Source organism: Triticum aestivum, chromosome 6B, assembly GCF_018294505.1.
Source record: "Triticum aestivum cultivar Chinese Spring chromosome 6B, IWGSC CS RefSeq v2.1, whole genome shotgun sequence".
In the NCBI taxonomy this organism is placed as follows: Eukaryota; Viridiplantae; Streptophyta; class Magnoliopsida; order Poales; family Poaceae; genus Triticum; species Triticum aestivum.
The window spans coordinates 704,331,920-704,343,324 of NC_057810.1; the positions used below are offsets into that span (position 1 = coordinate 704,331,920).

The following is an 11,405-nucleotide window of genomic DNA, read 5'->3' on the forward strand; positions in this document are numbered from 1 at the left end:
AACATATTCAAACACGTTTTTTTTGTGAACACCGAGGCCATCGCCGACGAGGGTGAGAAGGAGGATAAGCGGCAACACAAATATGATGCCTCGCAAAAAATAAAGGAGATGGACCTATTGTGGTCTTGGGTGATGGTTGTTGGATTAAAAGTGTGTGTTATGTTTTCTCTCCCGTTGCAACGCACGGGCTCTTTTGCTAGTAAATATACATGCATGCATTCTTCCCTTGCTAGCATAGGACCCTTCAAAAATAATCTCCGAGTTGATGCCTTTTTATATATGTGTGTGCCACAGCCGGTTGATACATTCCTATATAAAGATGTGCATCGGTACATTTTAAACACGTTCTAAAATGTCAAAATATTCGCACACGCCTATTTAAATGTATTTCAAACACATTCTAAAATAGCAAAATATTCAAAACGTAATTTCACGTGTACATCTCCACCAAAATATGTGTGCGGCACAAATTATACGAAAAATATGTCTTTTTTATTTTGCTTTCGAAGAAAGACAAATATCAGTTTTGGAAAAAGGCTTTCCATGGGATATTTTCCCCTTTTTTGCACGTGCCAAAAGAAGTCATTTTTCCGCAAAACTTTCTGGCACACATAGAATCTAGAGATGTACCCGTGCAACTTTTTTCGCACCTTTTGACATTTGGAAGTGTGTTTTCCGGGTGGGTGTAGATGTAGCCGGGTTCATCCATGTATTTTCTGTGCATTCTTTTCCTTACTATATGGATGTGATAATAAACCCTACTTGAAGTAATTTTTTTAAGCGGTAGGACGTGGGCTGATGCACTTATACATGCATGCATCCTTCCCTTGCTACATGGATGCATGAAAAAACAACTACATGGTTTAACCTGATTGGGTCTTATGGTCATGTTTCCTATCAAGAGCTCCAATATCTCCTCCACTAGTGTGTAGCGGAATTACCAAAGCAGGAATATAACTTCAAATAATTCAAACTTTTGGATTAAATTTAATTTGTAAAATTTATCCATCATTGCAATATGATAGGAATATTGCATCTTTGGCTTTTACCCACTATGTCGGCCACACATGCCACGTTACATCTTTGGATTCTTTATCCCTGCATGGATTTATGTTTTTATGATTTGTGCGCCGAGAAAGTTTTAGCAATAACTCATCCATACTTTATCCAACCGGAAGTAGCATCATCTCATTGCCCGGGTAATTTGATCACCGCCTAAAGCTGCAAACTTTTACTGTAGCACCAACAAGTGTAGCCACATTACAAATCTCGTAATGATCGACTTAATATCTTGCACATGTGCTTACGATGGAGGGGTGAATCTGTGTTATCATTCCGTGCTATGATTATTGTTTTCTGTATCAATGATGAGCATGATATTACGTCTTGATACCATTCATCTAATTATGGATGCAAGGACATGCATGCATTGACACTCTACGCAGGGTACAGTGTAAATGAAAATTGTAAAATGAAAAAAAGGAAACAAGAAATAAAAGTTCTCAACGGTAGAAAATAAATTTTTTAATGCTAACAAAATTGTAAGAAAGTAATACATGGTCATGTCACTATAATATAGCTATTAATAGCTATGTAAAGGAGTTGACATATACATATATCTCTCATGTTATATATTAGACTAATATAATAGGTCATGAAAGTAAGTCACAAGAAATCCTAATTAAGCATGAACATTAATATTTATTCCACCAATGGAGTGAGTATAGTTACTATACTCAGTAACACTTAGAACATTATATATTAAAAGCATTTGACGACTTAAGCAGAAAAAATATGATATATTGACAATTATCGATTTTTTTAATTTATCATAGTTTTAGATAGACCGAAGACACATGTTTCCACCAAATCAATTGCAGACTTTGTAATTATACCAACACATATCATTGTTGCAAGAAACTTTTTTATTTTAAAATATATTAGAGTACATATAATTGATCTAAAAAATATTTTCTTATTTGTGGTTGTTAACGTGAAAATGAAAAGGGTTTAGTATGATCACCTCCATAAAACTACATAGTATGGCTCGGAGGAGAACGGAGGCAATAAGTCATATGATCCTTTTTAGGGGGATTGAACTGCATTTGATGGCATGAGACATCCACCACAAAAAATTATACGGTCCATGAGGGTGGAAGTGCAAGAGAGATCCTATGCTCCACAAGTTATGATGCGTAAGTAAAAATGAAAGGAAAGTTACTAAATTATTTTACACATAAATTTCCACCCCAATCATCATGACAATATATATTGTGTGAAAGAGTACATTGATATTCAACTTTCTTGAATAACAAACATTGAATTCACACTTTAACGATGAATCCAAAATAAAGTAAACGCAAGAAAGAGCTTTGCCCATGCAAGAAAATAGTAAATACTGGTCACAAGAAAATCATTGGAAAATGTTCCTAGGATAGGATTTATTGTGTCCACCGAATGGTCTAAGCAATAAGAAATTCAGTGAAGTAGGAATGTGTTAGTAGTGATGATCAACAAAAAATATTTAGTTAATATCGCTTTCAACTAAAATTCGTGTTATGTAAAGAGTTTTAGTTTTCTACATGGTGCATAATATTAAGCATTGATTTTCTCTTTTGTTGATTTGGATTTTATAGAAAATGCTTACATCTCAAATTGGCATCACGTAGTTAGGAACATGTATGCAACCAAATTTATGACTCCAAAGACTCTTGCAGTAAACATGTCTTGAATTAACGAACTGTCAGGTTCTCAAAAGTATTATATTTATAAACTTCATCTCATTTGGCCCCAATATTTCATGAGTTAAATTAAATAATATATTCTCATTATTAAACTTTCAAAAGGTCTAGCCCACGCATCGAGCGGGCCACTTTGCTAGTTATATCTAAACAAAATAAAATAATTTGAGCTAAGTGCATCACAAAATAAATAAAGTATCTACTGACATTGGCAATACTGGTAATCGCTCTAAAAATAAAGTAGCACAAAAGCTCACCGCACATGTTCATGATCTAGCCTCTTTCACATAAAAGCCACAATGGAATCTAGAGGGAGGGAGCTAGAGGAGGAGAATGGAGAGAAACATGACTTGTGCCGGTCATCGTGGCGCGCTACAGGTACATGTGGTGCTCAGAGTACGCTCAACTCGTACAGTAATTTCTTAGAGTATTCCAAACTCCTAAAAGAGGTTCCCAAAATAATCCAAACTCCTACAAAACAATGCATAAATCATTTGCTTCAGCATACTATGCGTTCAGTTTGAGAAGAATTCAAAATTGTCATACAAAGTCTTGCAATTCTTCCTACTCTACTGAGCATATAAAATCAGTGATATTATTAGAAGTATTTTATTTTCTTTCTTTAACTACAAATTCCAATCAAAATTATCTCATTCCACTATGAATAAGATATGTTGTGTTGTTTCCTTAAAGCAAAACAAAATGGTTTAAATAACATTCTATTAGGAGAATTCCTAGTTCTTGAATTGCTATTGTTTGACTTACACTTGTGAACCAAGCAAGGAAGGAAGCTAGCTCATGGTGTTGCTCTCTTGCAACCAAGGCTAGTGCGCTTGACGAAGGCTCACCATGTATTGACCAGCGCAACACATGAACAAAAGAATACAGAAACAAATGACACTGCATGCCATGGGAGTCTAGGTACAGTTACAGAATAAAGGACTGCACAACTAACAGTCAAGCAAACTTGGGCTACCCAGGAAGTAAGTCTTGGGTGGATTCCCAATGCTCATGGTGACATAATAATGCCTGCAGAAACAACAAAGAAATTTGTGAACAAGCAAATCCTGAAAGAACTGTGAAAAAGCAGACGACGAAAACTGAAAAATAGTTCAGATCCCTGTCTTCGGATCAATAAACAAAAAGATAGACAAAAAGCATTTCATGAGCACAAAGTCAAAAGAATTCGTGTACTTCGGGCCGGCTACTTCGACGGGGTTAACATCAACGCCCGCAGAGCTACGCAGATAATGATCGACGACTCACACTCGTCAGAAACCAACTAACCAAAGCTGCAAATAGAGCATAATTGGTTTGATGCCAAAAGTTGGCATGCCAAATTTTGGCAATTGTCAAATGTTGGCTAGAGATTGGTTGTTTGCCAATTTTTGCTGCCAATCTCACAAAAGATTGCCCATTGTTGGCAACTTTTGATGTTGCCAAATGTTGGCTTGCCAAATATTGGCAATGCCAAATATTGATAGTAAACCAATTATGCTCAAACCCCAAAGAACCAGGGGATATCCTAAGAACAAACCCAATCTGATCGGGGGGCACGGGGGGTGGGGGGGAGACCGCGTACCTGGTGGGATAGACGACACTCTGGAGCTGGAACACCACGGTGGACAAGGACGGCGGGGACTTCGCTGGCGTCGACGCGCGTTTTGGCTGGGCGCGAACTGGAGCAGGAGGAGGAGTGTGAAGAAGGCAACCGGGGATCGGCGTCCGGACGGCGGTGCCGCGCGTGCAAAAAAGCATGGACATCAGACTACAACAGGTTTAACTCAGCAGATCGCCCAGGGCACAGCCGGTGGTGACTCTGCGCTCCACCTAGCCTCTTCCTGTCGATGGTGCAATGGCGCGCTCCTCCGGACAGAGTACCAACAACGTCTTCTCGTTGATATCTTGTTTACGAATTAGCAGAGAGCAGGAATGAGAAATTAGAATCCATACGAACAATAATTGAAGTAATATGTTGGTTATGGCAGCTGCAGTTTCATGCTACTGTGTTAGAGCAACTCCGTCGCGCCTTCAGGATGGCCCTCAGGTGCCTTTTTTAGCACCGGCATTAAAAAAATGTCCCAGTCGCACCCGCACAGGCTCGTTTTGCGCCGGATTTAACTAAATGTACGGCCGGCGCTCGCAAGGCAATCCCAGGGAATCGGGAGGCAGCTGGGGGCGCCGACACTAGTTTTTGGCTGCAATAGGCCCACCGCCAGCCTCTAATCTCTCTCCCCTTCCTTTTTCTGACGAGCCCACCAGGTGCAGTGCCAGTGCATGCAAGAATCTCCTCTTTCTCCCGCATGCCCGCCGCCCCTTCTCCTCCATGCTCCACCACACCCTCATCCGCCGTCGCGTCCTGCGCCGGCTCCAGACGGGCGAGTACGGCCGGCGAGCGGGCGCAGTCAAGGCTCCACCGCGCCACCGGAGCTCGCCGTCTCTCCGGTTGGATCTCCTTTTTCTCCCGCATGCCTGCCGCCCCTTCTCCTCCATGCTCCACTGCACCACTCGAGCTCGCCGCCTCTCCGGCCGGATCCCGCGGGCGCGGCCGGCTCACCTCGCTGCTGCTCGACGTGGCAACCGGCCTCTGCCTCCTCACCGCCGCTGGTCGCGGCCGCCTCCTCGCCGCGCGCCGGCCTCTGCCTCCTCACCGCCTCACTCTGCTCATCGCGTGCCGCGCGCCGCCGTCGCCGCCCTGCTCATCGCGCCGGCCCGGGCATGCCGAAGCCCAAGCTGCATCGCGGCGCGCCCGAGGGCCTCGACTCTAGCAGCATCTCGCCGCCTCGTCCTCGACTCTAGCTTCGGCAGGCCGCGCCGCTCATCGTCGTCCCCGCCCGCGGCACCGGGTCCGGTCCCGTCCGCCTCCTTGCCCTCCCGCGGCTTCCTCCGCGTGGGCGCTGCTTCGCCCCCGGCCGGGTCTGCTCGCCGCCCCGCTCGCCGGCTCGCTCCGTCCAGCTCCGCTAGCCTCTTGGGAAGTTCACGTGGTGGTGGTGGCTGGGTAGGTGCGTGGGGGACTCCGAGGCTTAATTTTTCGCCGACAGCCCCCCAAGCGGCGAAAAAACCGCCTCCTTGGGGCTCAACGGCTGGAGATTCTCTTACCCTCGCATCTGTAAACTACACCAATCGCCTAGCCGGCAGTAATCATTCTCAAAAACAAATCGAGACTCGAGAGCAGCCCACAGTAGCGAGCAGAGATAGAACGACAGGATGCAGTATTCTCACATGCTTCTCGTGGGGTAGGCGATTGGTGGGCGGCGGGAGGCGGACGACGGGGCCGTCGCCGGCAGCGAGAAGAGGGCATTGGCGACGGCCTGCGCCAGCTCCGTGGCATGGCACAGGGACTCCTCCATAGCTTTGCCCTGGAGGACGCGTCGCCGACGAGGTCGTGCGAGGGGCCGTGGTGAAGATCTGGTCGATGGTGGCGGCGCCTGTGACTGGGAGCTGGAGGAGGAAGATCGACGCCCATGCCCTCGTCCGGTCGCCGAATCCCATCGGCCAGATCCTGTCGTCCTGCCGATGGCCATGAATTGGGAGGAGAGGTTGCGTGCGGTACTGATTCTGTTGGGAGAGGAAAGGATAAGGGGTGGGCCGGTGACTCTCTCTCTTTCTTCTGGACGAAGCTGTGGGACACTATTTTTTCTAGCCAACACGCAAACAACCGACGACACAGGCGATTGGCTAGCGGAAAACATTCTTGCGATTGGCCGCTCCGAACAGTGCGTGTCTGATGACATGGACAGGGTGAGAAGGCGCCCTTGTAGCGACTGTTAATGGGTTTGAAGCCTGCGTCCCCAGGCGTGGTACAGATCGAAAACAATACTACTACACTGTACGCAGGCAAATTTGACAATTTTAACCTGTGGGGTAGACGACACTCTGGAGCTGGAACACGACGGTGGACAAGGACGGCAGGGACTTCGCCGGCGTCGACGCGCGTTTTGGTTGGGCGAGAACTGGAGCAGGAGGAGGAGTGCGAAGAAGGCGACCGGGGATCGGCATCCGGACACCGGTGTCGCGCGTGCAAAAAAGCAGGGACATCGGACTACAACAGGTTTAACTCAGCAGATCGCCTAGGGCACAGCCGGTGGCGACTCTGCGCTCCACCTAGCCTCTTCCTGTCGATGGTGCAATGGCGCGCTCCTTCGAACAGAGTACCGACAACGTCTTCTCGTTGATATCTTGTTTACGAATTAGCAGAGAGCAGGAAAGAGAAATTAGAATCCATACGAACAATAATTGAAGTAATATGCTGGTTATGGCAGCTGCTGAAGGAAATATGCCCTAGAGGCAATAATAAAGTTATTATTTATTTTCTTATATCATGATAAATGTTTATTATTCATGCTAGAATTGTATTAACCGAAAACATAATACATGTGTGAATACATAGACAAACATAATGTCACTAGTATGCCTCTACTTGACTAGCTCACAAAGATGGTTATGTTTCCTAACCATAGACATGAGTTGTCATTTGATTAACGGGATCACATCATTAGGAGAATGATGTGATTGACTTGACCTATTCCGTTAGCTTAGCACTTGATCATTTAGTATGTTGTTATTGCTTTCTTTATGACTTATACATGTTCCTACAACTATGAGATTATGCAACTCCTGTTACCGGAGGAACACTTTGTGTGCTACCAAACGTCACAACGTAACTGGGTGATTATAAAGGAGCTCTACAGGTGTCTCCAAAGGTACATGTTGAGTTGGCGTATTTCGAGATTAGGTTTTATCACTCCGATTGTCGGAGAGGTATCTCTGGGCCCTCTTGGTAATGCACATCACTATAAGCCTTGCAAGCAATGTAGCTAATGAGTTAGTTACGGAATGATGCATTACATAACGAGTAAAGAGACTTGCCGGTAATGAGATTGAACTAGGTATTTGGATACCGACGATCGAATCTCGGGCAAGTAACATACCGATGACAAAAGGAACAACGTATATTGTTATGCGGTTTGACCGATAAAGATCTTCGTAGAATATGTAGGAGCCAATATGAGCATCCAGGTTCCGCTATTGGTTATTGACCGGAGACGTGTCTCGGTCATGTATACATAGTTTTCGAACTCATAGGGTCCGCACGCTTAAAGTTTCAATGACGATTATATTATGAGTTTATGAGTTTTGATGTACCGAAGGTTGTTCGGAGTCCCGGATGTGATCACGGACATGAAGAGGAGTCTCGAAATGGTTGAGACATGAAGATTGATATATTGGAAGCCTATATTTGGATATCGGAAGTGTTCCGGATGAAATCTGGATTTTACCGGAGTACCGAGGGGTTAGCGGAACCCCCCGGGGGCTTAATGGGCCATAGTGGGCCTTAGTGGAGAAGAGGAGAGGAGGCCAAGGCAGGGCCACGCGCCGCTCCCCCCTTAGTCTGAATAGGACAAGGAGAAGGGGGCGGCGCCCCCCCTTTCCTTCCTCTCTCTCCCTCCTCTTTCCCCCCTTCTCCTAATCCAACAAGGAAGGGAGGGAGTCCTACTCCCGGTGGGAGTAGGACTCTCCTTGGCGCGCCTCCTCCCTGGCCGGCCGCCCCCTCCCCCTTGCTCCTTTATATACGGGGGTAGGAGGCACCTCTAGACACAACAACAGATCATTGATCTCTTAGCCGTGTGCGGTACCCCCTCCACCATAGTCCTCCTCGATAATATTCTAGCGATGCTTAGGCGAAGCCCTGCGACGGTAGAACATCATCATCGTCACGGCGTCGTGCTGACGGAACTCTCCCTCGACACTTGGCTGGATAAGAGTTCGAGGGACGTCATCGAGTTGAACGTGTGCTAGAACTCGGAGGTGTCGTGCTTTAGGCGCTTGATCGGTCGGGCCGTGAAGACGTACGACTACATCAACCACGTTGTTCTAACGCTTCCGCTTTCGGTATACGAGGGTACGTGGACAACACTCTCCCCTCTCGTTGCTATCCATCACCATGATCTTGCGTGTGCGTAGGAAATTTTTTAAAATTACTACGTTCCTCAACAGTGGTATTAGAGCCTGGTTTTATGCGTAGATGTTATATGCACGAGTAGAACACAAGTGAGTTGTGGGCGATACAAGTCATACTGCTTACCAGCATGTCATACTTTGGTTCGGCGGTATTGTTGGATGAAGCGGCCCGGACCGACATTATGCGTACGCTTACGCAAGACTGGTTCTACCGACGTGCTTTGCACATAGGTGGCTGGCGGGTGTCAGTTTCTCCAACTTTAGTTGAACCGAGTGTGGCTACGCCCGGTCCTTGAGAAGGTCAAAAAAGCACTAACTTGATGAACTATCATTGTGGTTTTGATGCGTAGGTAAGAACGGTTCTTGCTCGGCCCGTAGCAGCCACGTAAAACTTGCAACAACAAAGTAGAGGACGTCTAACTTGTTTTTGCAGGGCATGTTGTGATGTGATATGGTCAAGACGTGATGCTATATTTTATTGTATGAGATGATCATGTTTTGTAACCGAGTTATCGGCAACTAGCAGGAGCCATATGGTTGTCGCTTTATTGTATGCAATGCAAGCGCCCTATAATTGCTTTACTTTATCACTAAGCGGTAGCGATAGTCGTAGAAGCAATAGGTGGCGAAACGATAATGATGCTACGATGAAGATCAAGGTGTCGCGCCGGTGATGATGGTGATCATGACGGTGCTTCGGAGATGGAGATCACAAGCACGAGATGATGATGGCCATATCATATCACTTATATTGATTGCATGTGATGTTTATCCTTTATGCATCTTATTTTGCTTTGATTGATGGTAGCACTATAAGATGATCTCTCACTAAATTTCAAGGTATAAGTGTTCTCCCTAAGTATGCACCGTTGCGTAAGTTCTTCGTGCTGAGACACCACGTGATGATCGGGTGTGATAGGCTCTACGTTCAAATACAACGGGTGCAAAACAGTTGCACACGCGGAATACTCAGGTTAAACTTGACGAGCCTAGCATATACAGATATGGCCTCGGAACACTGAGACCGAAAGGTCGAGCGTGAATAATATAGTAGATATGATCAACATAGTGATGTTCAACATTGAAAACTACTCCATCTCACGTGATGATCGGACATGGTTTAGTTGATTTGGATCACGTGATCACTTAGATGATTATAGGGATGTCTATCTAAGTGGGAGTTCTCAGTAATATGATTAATTGAACTTAAATTTATCATGAACTTAGTACCTGATAGTATTTTGCTTGTCTATGTTTGTTGTAGATAGATGGCTCGTGCTGTTGTTCCGTTGAATTTTAATGTGTTCCTTGAGAAAGCTAAGTTGAAAGATGATGGTAGCAATTACACGTACTGGGTCCGTAACATGAGGATTATCCTCATTGCTGCATAGAAGAATTACGTCCTGGAAGCACCACTGGGTGCTAGGCCTGCTGCAGATGCAACTGACGACGTTAAGAGCGTCTGGCAGAGCAAAGCTGACGACTACTCAATAGTTCAGTGTGCCATGCTTTACGGCTTAGAACCGGGACTTCAACGATGTTTTGAACGTCATGGAGAATATGAGATGTTCCAGGAGTTGAAGTTAATATTTCAAGCAAATGCCCGGATTGAGAGATATGAAGTCTCCAATAATTCTATAGCTACAAGATGGAAGAGAATAGTTTTGTCAGTGAACATATACTCAAAATGTCTGGGTATAATAATCACTTGATTCAACTGGGAGTTAATCTTCCTGATGATAGTGTCATTGACAGAATTCTTCAATCACTGCCACCAAGCTACAAGAGCTTCATGATGAACTATAATATGCAAGGGATGGACAAGACTATTCCCGAGCTCTTCGCAATGCTAAAGGCTGCGGAGGTAGAAATCAAGAAGGAGCATCAAGTGTTGATGGTCAATAAGACCACCAGTTTCAAGAAAAAGGGTAAAGGGAAGAAGAAGGGGAACTTCAAGAAGAATGGCAAACAAGTTGCTGCTCAAGAGAAGAAACCCAAATCTGGACCTAAGCCTGAGACTGAGTGCTTCTACTGCAAGCAGACTGGTCACTGGAAGCGGAACTGCCCCAAGTATTTGGCGGATAAGAAGGATGGCAAGGTGAACAAAGGTATATGTGATATACATTTTATTGATGTGTACCTTACTAATGCTCGCAGTAGCACCTAGGTATTTGATACTGGTTCTGTTGCTAATATTTGCAGCTCGAAACAGGGACTATGGATTAAGCGGAGATTGGCTAAGGACGAGGTGACGATGTGCGTGGGAAATGGTTCCAAAGTCGATGTGATCACGGTCGACACGCTACCTCTACATCTACCTTCAGGATTAGTTTTAGACCTGAATAATTGTTATTTCGTGCCAGCGTTGAGCATGAACATTATATCTGGATCTTGTTTGATGCGAGACGGTTATTCATTTAAATCAGAAAATAATGGTTGTTCTATTTATATGAGTAATATCTTTTATGGTCATGCACCCTTTAAGAGTGGTCTATTTTTATTAAATATCGATAGCAGTGATACACATATTCATAATGTTGAAGCCAAAAGTTGCAGAGTTGATAATGATAGTGCAACTTATTTCTGGCACTGCCGTTTAGGTCATATTGGTGTAAAGCGCATGAAGAAACTCCATACTGATGGACTTCTGGAATCACTTGATTATGAATCACTTGGTACTTGCGAACCGTGCCTCATGGGCAA

General features: G+C 44.9%; 1 protein-coding gene across 4 annotated transcripts; it reads right to left on the reverse strand.

Moving 5' to 3' along the window:
- Nucleotides 1-2,920: 2,920 nt before the first annotated feature.
- LOC123139733 (uncharacterized) lies at nt 2,921-6,943 on the reverse strand. 4 transcript variants are annotated; one of them, XR_006469628.1, is made up of 4 exons: nt 5,964-6,551; nt 4,324-4,645; nt 3,507-3,770; nt 2,921-3,212 (listed from the first exon to the last, which is right to left on the reverse strand). XR_006469628.1 is itself a non-coding variant. In XM_044559460.1 (2 exons), the coding sequence occupies exons 1-2, from the start codon at nt 6,473-6,475 to the stop codon at nt 3,692-3,694; spliced, it is 591 nt and encodes a 196-aa protein (XP_044415395.1). In that variant the 5' UTR covers nt 6,476-6,885; the 3' UTR covers nt 2,921-3,691. The 4 variants fall into 4 exon arrangements, 1 of the variants encoding a protein (XP_044415395.1); XR_006469629.1 differs by lacking the exon at nt 4,324-4,645 and having other exon boundaries at nt 5,964-6,943; XR_006469627.1 differs by having other exon boundaries at nt 4,324-6,680.
- Nucleotides 6,944-11,405: the final 4,462 nt, after the last annotated feature.

What these genes read in the sequence shown, in the direction of transcription:
- LOC123139733 (XM_044559460.1), bottom strand. Translation starts at nt 6,475, where the DNA reads ATGTCATCAGACACGCACTGTTCGGAGCGGCCAATCGCAAGAATGTTT. An exon ending in GCCTACCCCACGAGAAGCAT is followed by an intron (nt 3,771 to 5,963) that starts GTGAGAATACTG and finishes TTGTTTCTGCAG; the next exon opens with GCATTATTATGTCACCATGA.